The sequence below is a fragment of the Panicum hallii genome, chromosome 3 (assembly GCF_002211085.1).
Source record: "Panicum hallii strain FIL2 chromosome 3, PHallii_v3.1, whole genome shotgun sequence".
Classification (NCBI taxonomy): Eukaryota; Viridiplantae; Streptophyta; class Magnoliopsida; order Poales; family Poaceae; genus Panicum; species Panicum hallii.
This window is the reverse complement of record NC_038044.1, coordinates 21,514,298-21,523,341: the sequence shown is the minus strand read 5'-3', so window position 1 is coordinate 21,523,341 and position 9,044 is coordinate 21,514,298. Positions and strand designations below refer to the sequence as shown.

Genomic DNA, 9,044 nt, shown 5'->3' with positions numbered 1-9,044 from the left:
GCTCAATTTTAGATAGTACGTACGATACTACTAATCAGTCAAGTCTTTAGTGCTATTAGTCGAATTATTAAGAAAATCCCAATCCGTGAAATGGAATGCTGCAAGCTCTGGTGGACAGGATGAGGTTTTTGATTGGAAAAACAAAATCAGGGCATGTGAATGCGAACTCACCAATAAAAGCATGTTCGAGAACAAATTAAAGATCTAGCACATGATAGTATCCCGAAGCAGATGTATAAAGAGAGGCAGTCTGAATCCTGCATCTTCTGCTAAGAGCATGTTCGAGGAACTATGGAATATGCAAATTGCAGAGCAATTACGATTTACGAGCAACAGAAATACTTGCTTGGATTCTATGGGAGAGGGAAAAAGCCAATACAACGGGAAGGGAGGTATGTCCAAGTGCTAAAAGCATCAGACCAAGAGAGTGTTTGGATCCAAACGGTAATGCCTAAAAGTGCTAAGGCACCGACGCATCCAAACAAGAGTATTAATGGATAAACTAAACATTAATCAAGATTTAAAAATTTTAACAAAAATACGAGTGCTAATAGGTGCTAATGTTTAGCACTCAAATTTAGTCCATCCAAACAGACTCCAACTGAGAGCAATGCTTTCTAAACCATCGAGACACCAACGGAGGCTGTTCAAGTTCAATTCAGACAAGCTGGAAAGCTCCCGAAACAGGTTTGGTGAAGTAACAGTCAGAGTGGAGAATGGAGCTTTGGTTCTTACCGACGCAGCGTGTTGTTTGGTGCGGCCAAGAGAGTGTTAAGTCGTTCTGAAATCATTTCTTGTAAACATGGGAACGTGAAGTTGAATACGATTTGATGTAATTTGAGTATTGTCATCTAAGTTTGAATATTGAAAAAGTAATGAAAAAGAAAAAAAAAGGAAAAAAGAACAAACTTCAATTCGTGTGGAAAACATGGAAACAAGTTACTTTATCTAATTTTGAAATAGAAAAAAATAACAAAATTACAAGTTACTTTATCTAAGTTTGAAATAGGAAAAAAGAACAAACTTCAATTCGTGTGGAAAATATGGAAACAAGTTACTTTGTCTAAGTTTGAAATAGGAAAAAAATAGAACGAAACTGTCTAAGTTTGAAATAGAAAAAAAAATAGAACGAAACTACGCTAGAGGGAGGGCTTGAACCTCCGACCTTGTGGTTAACAGCCACACGCTCTAACCAACTGAGCTACTCCAGCTGTTTGTTATGGCAGTTGTAAATGCATTATTTCTAGTTATCGGTCTCAATGTGCAAAGCCTAATCTAAATAACTATTTTCTATTTTCTGCATTGTTGCCCCAGTGTGCAAAGTCTAACCTAAATAACTAATTTCTAAATTGTTGCCCCAGTGTGCAAAGTCTAACCTCAGCGCGCTGCTAGCATGAAACTTTCAGTAGTTCTGCATTTGAATCAGTTGTAAATAACTAACTTCTTCGCTGTTACCCCAAGGTGGAAAGTCTAACCTCAGCGCACTGCTAGCATGAAGCTTCCTGGAGTTCTGCATTTGAATCTTTGTGCAGCAACTACAACAAGCAGTCTGACTCGCATTCAAATATGCAAAGCCAACAATGATATTGGCGAAAGGAAATTTGCAGCAGAGAAATATGATGGAAAAAGAAATCTTTCCAAACAAGCTATTGAATCTGGCTCGGATCACTTTCAAGCCATGAAGTACAGACAGACATCATAGAGCTACAGCAGAGTTTCACAGATTAGAACAATTTACAGAACTCTCGATAAGCAAACCTTGTTCACAGCAACATGTCACAGTCACAGGTAGGACATGAACTGCACCACATTTCCAGGAATTCATCAAGGGAGAAAACAAAGCAACTATTGAATGGGAAAGGTTGCAGCCAGCCATGGCACCCTACTATTTCAAGTACTGCAGCTGCGAGTCATGAGGGGTATATTACTTCTTCCATTTATCAAAAGAAGCACTGCCAAGATTTCTCTCAAGGGTCCAGTTCCTTTGCCAATTATCTACTGCTCTTTTTACTGTGGCCCTAGCCTCCAGGATCTCCACGTCTGTGAATTTGTGCTCCACGATCCCAATTGGACCTGGCTGGAGAACATGGATTACAGTCTCAACATCCTGCTCTACCTGCCTGAGAGAAAGCATCAAGAAAGCACATGAAAACATGATTTGATTTCTGGCAATTGTGGATCCACACAACTGGAGTATCTATCATACATGAGCACACTGAAAAATTGAAGGTTAAGTGTACCTGAAAATTCGGGGTAGTCTTTGAGGTAACAATCTCAGGAAAGACATCACGCTAAACTTCGTCTTAATTCGGATTCCTGTAATAAAAACAGAATGCCATTTCAAAAAAGAATATTACCTGCCTGAGAAGAAGTAGTAACATAGTACACCACAATTTGTCTTGGTACAATTATGAGCTTACAATTCAGACTGTAGCATAGGATTTTTTTCTCTTTCCAAAAAAAAAGAAGTCCCCTAACATAGCCACTGAATTACATCCATTGATGCTTATCTTACCAGATTTCTAATACAATTCCCAAATCGAGAAACAGACAATATGAAATTTACTGTCAGAAAGAACATGGACAATCGGATAAAGGTACAATCTATTAACAGGGGCAGACCCAACATAGGACATGGATGCAATGGGACCTAGGATTTTGACATAGGGTACGCCGCACCATCTTTTTCCGAGTACAATTTGGTGTTATCCATTGTACAATTCGGAAATAAAGACACTTCGGTATACAAGTACAAAAAACATATTATGTATCAAATTCAACAATTGAGTTTGAAACTTCCATAAGGCCCAGTTTGGATCCAAGTGCTAATAGGTAAAAGTGCTAAATTTTAGCACTAGCCCATCCAAATAGGAGAGTTAATGGATGAGCTAAACTTTAGCCATACCTCAAAAAAGTGTCTAAACTTTAGCTAGGAGAAGGGAGCTATTGGGTGCTAATGGGAACCAATAGCTTGTGAAAAGAGAGTTTTCTCACTTAACTAACTAAACTTTAGCTATGGATCCAAACATGCATGTGCTAGAGCTTAGCATCTAAACATTAATTGGGTTGAAGTTTAGCAAATGCTAAACTTTACATCTAGACGATCCAAACGGGGGCTAAATTGCAATACAAATAGTTCAAACATATTAAGTCCAAAATATGCAATGCCCACATTCCTCGTCCTAATTCAATAATCCTATAGATAAAATATACAATGAATCAACAATCAACCGAATCCTTAATTCCTACAAGCTACACAATTTCATCTACTACAGTGAGAACATAATCAATGTTTGTTCCTCTCAAAAAAAATATTGTATCAATTCATCTACTACAGGGTAGGGGTTTGCAATTTCCATACCTTGGAATTGGATCCCTCGGCGTGGGGGGCCGAGGTCGAGGAATCGCGGCAGACGGCAGGAGGGGGGCTGATTCTAGGCAGTGGAGGAGTGACGTCGAGCCGGAGGTGGAGCTGACGGAGGTTCGGCCGTGCGGGCCGCCGGCGGCCGGCGCCTGGTCGGGATTTGGGAACACCGGGATGGATGACGGAGGCGGCGTTGAGGCCACCAGTCCGGCTTGCTGGACGGAGGGCGGAGGCGGGGGCGCCGCTGCGCCGGTCGGAGTCGCGGCTCGCACAATCCTGCTGTCTGCGATCGTGCGGCCTCTGACTCTTGCAAGCGACGGGAGTTGGCCAGGAGTGGGGGTTGTGGGCTGTCGGGGCCTCGGGGGAACGTATTGGGCCTGTCCGCGCGCCTCTCCCTAGGTTATGCTGCCATGGCCCGCCCGGCCCACCTTGGGCGTACACATAACCAAGGGCTATGCCGGTCGGTTCCTCTGACTTTGGTCCCTCTGCATTCTGGTTACTGACGCGTGGGGCCAGGGGCCAAGCCCACGTGTAAGTGACCAGGGCCAAAGTAAGGCCGCCTCCAACAATGCTGTCAAAATCGACAGCCTAGGTGGAGTCAAGAAACAATAAAGAAAAGAAAACCTCTCTCCGGCGCCATTCTGTTTCTGCTACTCCGGCAAATGCACTCTCCAGTGATTTCGATAAGCGTGTCATGCGCTAGCGGGGAAACAAGCGCTAGCGCAGTTAGGGCATGACACGCTTTGGGAATTGTATTAGAAATCTGGTAAGATAAGCATCAATGGATGTAATTCAGTGGCTATGTTCGGGGACTTCTTTTTTTCTTTGGAAAGAGAAAAAAATCCTATGCTACAGTCTGAATTGTAAGCTCATAATTGTACCAAGACAAATTGTGGTGTACTATGTTACTACTTCTTCTCAGGCAGGTAATATTCTTTTTTGAAATGGCATTCTGTTTTTATAATAGTTCTCAAGATAATCCTTCATTGCACCCATCTATTCAGATTTAAGAACTATTTTAGAATGCATACAACACATATGATACAAGTAAAAAATCTAGAAGATAGTTATACCTCGAAGCAGAAGATGACTGCCTTGTTGGAAAAATACCTGAAAAAAGGAACAAAAATGTTAGCCAAATGCTTGGGGGGGGGGGGGGGGGGGGGGGGGGGGGGGGGCAGGAGGAGGCGGCGGAACGCTCTGTTCCTGAGCGCTGGGGGGCGGGCCAGGAGGAGGCGGGGGTGGGGCGCCAGGAGGCAGCGGACCGGGGGGGGGGGGGGTGGCGCCGGCCGCTCGCTCTATCGGCGGCAGACCTTCCGCGGGGGTGGGGGGGTGCGGGCGGTGCCTGCCGCGGCGGCGGCGTTCCGCGAGGGTGTGGGGTCCGGCGGGCGGCGGCGTTCCGCCCGGGGGGGGGGGGGGGTCCGGCCGGGGGGGGCGCGGGGGGGGGGGGGGGTGGGCGGGGCGGGCGGCGCTGGCGGCGGGAGGACCAGTACCTGGGCGGCGCGGACGGGAGGAGGGAGGAGACCGAGCTGTGGCGCGATTTGGGTGTGGCGGCCAAATCGAGCGCCGCACCCGTGGCGTTTTTTTGCGTGGCGAGGCAGCTGTACCTCGCCTAACATAGCGTAGTGTGGTGCGCTGATCTTAATATGGGATCCAAACGCTTAGGCATGATTTCAAGCAGACCCTAAGATTTGTAGGCTTTTCCTCCTCCACCTCAGCTTGCGCTGACGATGTCGTCGCGCGTTGAGGAGGCCTCAAAGGAAGACTCGTCCGCCGGTATTTGTCTCAAGAAGAAGAAGAAAATTATTTTATAGAAGTGCATTGTACTTACCAATAGGGATCCTCTGACATGAGTCCCCTGATATTGGACAATATACAAGGCTAGCGACGGCGCCCGCTTGTTTTCATACCCAATATATAGATAAATGGCCATGAGCACTTCAGCAATACCAAATTCATGGTAACTCTGAATTAGCCCTTTCATAGCTTAAAACACTGAAGGGCAATGAACAATCTGCCAGTTACATTGGAAATGAACAATCTGAAGATTACATACAATTCTTCTTCCAGGCGACGAAAAGAAGAAAAAAGAGATACATACAGCTCTATTTCTTCTCACCCCCTCCTACCAAACTATATCAACCATGACAAGCCTAAAAAATAACCATACATGGCATTTCGCAACAATGCAGAGCGAGCGCAGCTTGGCAGAAACAACAGCTGCTAGGCTCTTACAGGCAATCATCATGTCATCAAATAGCAGACATGAAATCAATCCTCCGTCGCTTCACGACGTGAACAACTGGCTCCCTAGTGTGACGATGGCGGTTCCGTCGCCCATGAACGTCGTCATGGACATCTCCGTCTCCAGAATCCGGTCTAGCTCAGTCGCAACCAGCCTCATCCTTGGTCGCCGTCTTGACGATGGGTTCAGGCACTGGAAAGCAAGGCCGACAAGCTCCTTCATACCTTCTGAAGTGAAGTTGCCACCTAATCTTGGGTCAATCAGTTCATTTGAACTGAAATGTGCTTCCATCTTTCAATGTGACAAGAAATGTCTGTCAGTGGGCGCCTGGGCGGTTAGTAAAAGAAATTTGCTTATTCACAAGAAACTGCATCTCAGTTTTGAAATTGTTGTTTTTTCTAAAAGGAGAAACTGCAGCTCATTTTTAAGTTATTGTTTTTCTCTGAAAGGTTATGTCTCAACAGACGTAGAAAAACACAATATCGATAGAAAAGAAATCCTAAGAGAATTTATGTGCTCCTGCAGCATGGTTTGTACTTCTCATGCCAAATAAGTATTAAAAATGCTTTAATGCTGATATGTTCCAGCTGTTATCAAAGTTTTGGAAATTCCGTGGTCTAACTTCACAGTTAGATACACTAAACGACCACAGTTTCCATTTTGTCAACGCAAAATGCACACATAGATAAGCTAATTCCATGCTGACTTATGGACCACATGAAGAAAAGAATTTAAATTCTTTCCCCAAGAAAAAGGTGGTCGGAGCTTTTCATGGTTCCTTGACACATTAGAGAATGAGACCTTGCTGGAAATTATGAAACAAACAGCATGAGTTCAATAACTTCCTTTCTAGGCAACTTACAGCTACATGTCAGTGGAAATTACCCAGTGGGCCAGATATTCTCTGGATTCTGGAGGCATCAAGGAAGCTGCTTCCCTGCCAGTAATTAGCTCCAAAAGGAAAACTCCAAAGCTGTACACATCACTGCTTTCAGAGAACTGAGCCACCGATTGTACCCTGCATATAAGCATGCCCAATGGGTTGGCTGAGAAAACGAAATCATTCCAAACTGCAAATATTTAACAGCATTACGAACTGATGGAACTAAAAAGTATTGCTTGCACAGTGTACATGTTATTGTGAAGTGGCCTACATACTCGTTCTCTTAAATTAATCTAGTAACTAAACTTACTCTGGGTCTTGGTAAACACTGCTACTGAACCCATGGGATGGGCCAGCGTCGTCAGATCCTCTAAGTAACCTAACAAGTCCAACATCAGCCACCTTTGCAATGAAATTTTCATCAACCAGCACATTGTTTGTCTTGAAGTTTTTGTGAATCAAGGGAGGATCACGACTGTGCAGATGGTTTAAACCTGCAACAGGATTGCACTTACATTAAGTCATTCAACCCAGTAACCCAGAAAAAGGGCAAATCTCGCAGTTTTCCTACCTTTAGCAGCCCCAATGGCTATTGAAAGCCTTTGTTTGAACTCAAGCCGCGTGGTGGAGCCTTTCCCGTTATCTGGTAAATAGTGTGAAGCTTCAGAGGTAGTAAGGCAAGGAAGGCTACAATTCTTTTTCCTAACAAGAGCAAAACATTACCATACAGATGTCCACAGACACTGCCATTGGGCAGGTACTCGTACACCAGCATTTGTAGACCCCCTTCTTGACAGTAACCAATGAGAGTTACAATGTTTCGGTGACGAATCTCAGAGAAACACCTAACCTGCATTTTGCAAGGGGCGACAGTACTACTAAGAACCAATTTTTAGGCAACGACAAGTGCATTTATGTTACTTGTCCTTGGCTAATTTGTGTCATTTATTTGTGCCAGAGAAAGATCTTCATAACACCACAACTTGTCATTTGGCTAAAAGTGTTCCCTTACTGCCCTAAATAAGGTTCAAATTAGTGCCAAATCCAAATAACACAGTGCATCCAGAACTTCCAAGTCTGATGACAGAAAACTGTTAGCACTTGACAAATAATTATGACAAATGCACTTCAGAGACTAAGCAAGTATTAGTATGACAGTGCAGTTGAATCATTCAACATTGTGTAAATAAATCTCAAGAGAAATCTCCAATGCAGAACAGTGTCCCAAGAATCATATTTCAACCGACGTTTTTTACCGCATCAGCAAAATCCTGCCTTGCCGCCCCCACACGCCTCTTGATCGCAACAATCGTGCCATCAAGAAGCAGCCCCATGTACACCAAGCCGAAGCTCCCAGCGCCAACGATGTTGGCGTCGCTGAAGTTCTTGGTTGCCTGCACAAGCTCCTCCAGCGAGAATTGCCTCGTAACCTGTTGCTCCGGCTCCGGCTCCGGCGCCAACGAGCTCCGGCCCCCCTTGCCCCACTCCACTGACGCATTGCACAGGCAGTTAGCACGGTGGAGAAAGAAAAATAAAAGCTGATGCTTTCGCGGCACCGACGTCTATGGGAAATGCAAGAATTAGCAGTCGCAATTCACCTAGCGTCGAAGGGTCGGAGGAGCCGGTGTCGGAGTTGCGGTTACGCCGGGCCCTGCGCCGCGCCGCGCACCAGAGCGCGAGGAGCACGGCCGCCGCCGCGAGCAAGGTGGCGCCGCCCGCGGCAATGCCGACTACGAGGGCGATCGGCAATGACATCCGGGTGCCCGTGACATCGAATCTGCAAGAGACAAAAAGGGGTTAGCTGCGCTGCACCGGACTTGGGGAATGGTCAAGCAACCACCAAAACATCTCGCATCAAAAGCCCCCGCCCCCCTTTTTCAATCCGGGTACCCCCTCTGACCTACCCCTAAATCAGTGAGCGCTATAGCTCCGGCATTCATCAATGCAGCAGCAATCTTCTCCCTCCCCAAATCGGCGCCTCAATTCGGCAATGCAGCTCGCCAGGGCAAAGAACCCAAGATCCCAACAACCGGCCGCTGCAAGAACCGGCGGCGAATTGTCGACGGCGATCGGTCAGGGAGGGGAGGAGGAGGAACCAAGAAGAAGAAGAAGAAGGGAGCAGCAGCAGGCGAGAGGGGCGAAGAGGGGATAGATGGGGGCTGTGGTGGTGCGCGTCGACTGCTCGTGGTGGCGCTGGTGTAGGGGGCAGCCTCCCACTCCCACCCGCCCTCGTCTCCCCCACATGGCAACTGGGGCGGCAGATTGCGGGTGCCGCGGCCTTTTTGTCAATGCGCCATGCCAATGCCATTCTTGCTTGCGCCATGGATTGGCCCCCGCGCCGCGCTGCCATCACCCCATGTGTGCGCGCGTGTCGGGGGGCGTGTGCGCCGTAGGGCCGTGCTCCGCGCGTTGGAGAGGGGGAGGAGGGGTTGGTGGGGGTGCCGCCGCGCCCGTGTGGGGCTACTACGCCTAGCCTAAGGGGATAGGAGAGAGAGCATGGCTGCCTGCCGTGCCGTGCCTGCAGTACTGGAATCTTTCACAACGTCCTCCTC

The 9,044-nt window shown here is 46.8% G+C and overlaps 2 protein-coding genes and 1 non-coding gene across 3 annotated transcripts; all 3 read right to left on the bottom strand.

The window, feature by feature from the left end:
* Positions 1-1,137: 1,137 nt before the first annotated feature.
* TRNAN-GUU lies at positions 1,138-1,211 on the bottom strand. The gene has a single exon. It is a non-coding gene; the product is annotated as a tRNA-Asn (tRNA).
* A 411-nt stretch (positions 1,212-1,622) lies between these two features.
* LOC112887601 lies at positions 1,623-4,998 on the bottom strand. The gene is made up of 4 exons (XM_025953826.1): positions 4,858-4,998; positions 4,438-4,474; positions 2,241-2,316; positions 1,623-2,120 (listed from the first exon to the last, which is right to left on the bottom strand). The coding sequence occupies exons 1-4, from the start codon at positions 4,981-4,983 to the stop codon at positions 1,925-1,927; spliced, it is 435 nt and encodes a 144-aa protein (XP_025809611.1). The 5' UTR covers positions 4,984-4,998; the 3' UTR covers positions 1,623-1,924.
* A 284-nt stretch (positions 4,999-5,282) lies between these two features.
* LOC112886415 (probable leucine-rich repeat receptor-like protein kinase At5g49770) lies at positions 5,283-8,789 on the bottom strand. The gene is made up of 8 exons (XM_025952316.1): positions 8,397-8,789; positions 8,091-8,269; positions 7,749-7,981; positions 7,216-7,342; positions 7,064-7,135; positions 6,803-6,986; positions 6,495-6,627; positions 5,283-5,900 (listed from the first exon to the last, which is right to left on the bottom strand). Exons 2-8 carry the CDS (start codon positions 8,245-8,247, stop codon positions 5,652-5,654), a joined length of 1,155 nt encoding a protein of 384 aa, XP_025808101.1. The 5' UTR covers positions 8,248-8,269; positions 8,397-8,789; the 3' UTR covers positions 5,283-5,651.
* Between the last annotated feature and the right edge of the window lie 255 nt (positions 8,790-9,044).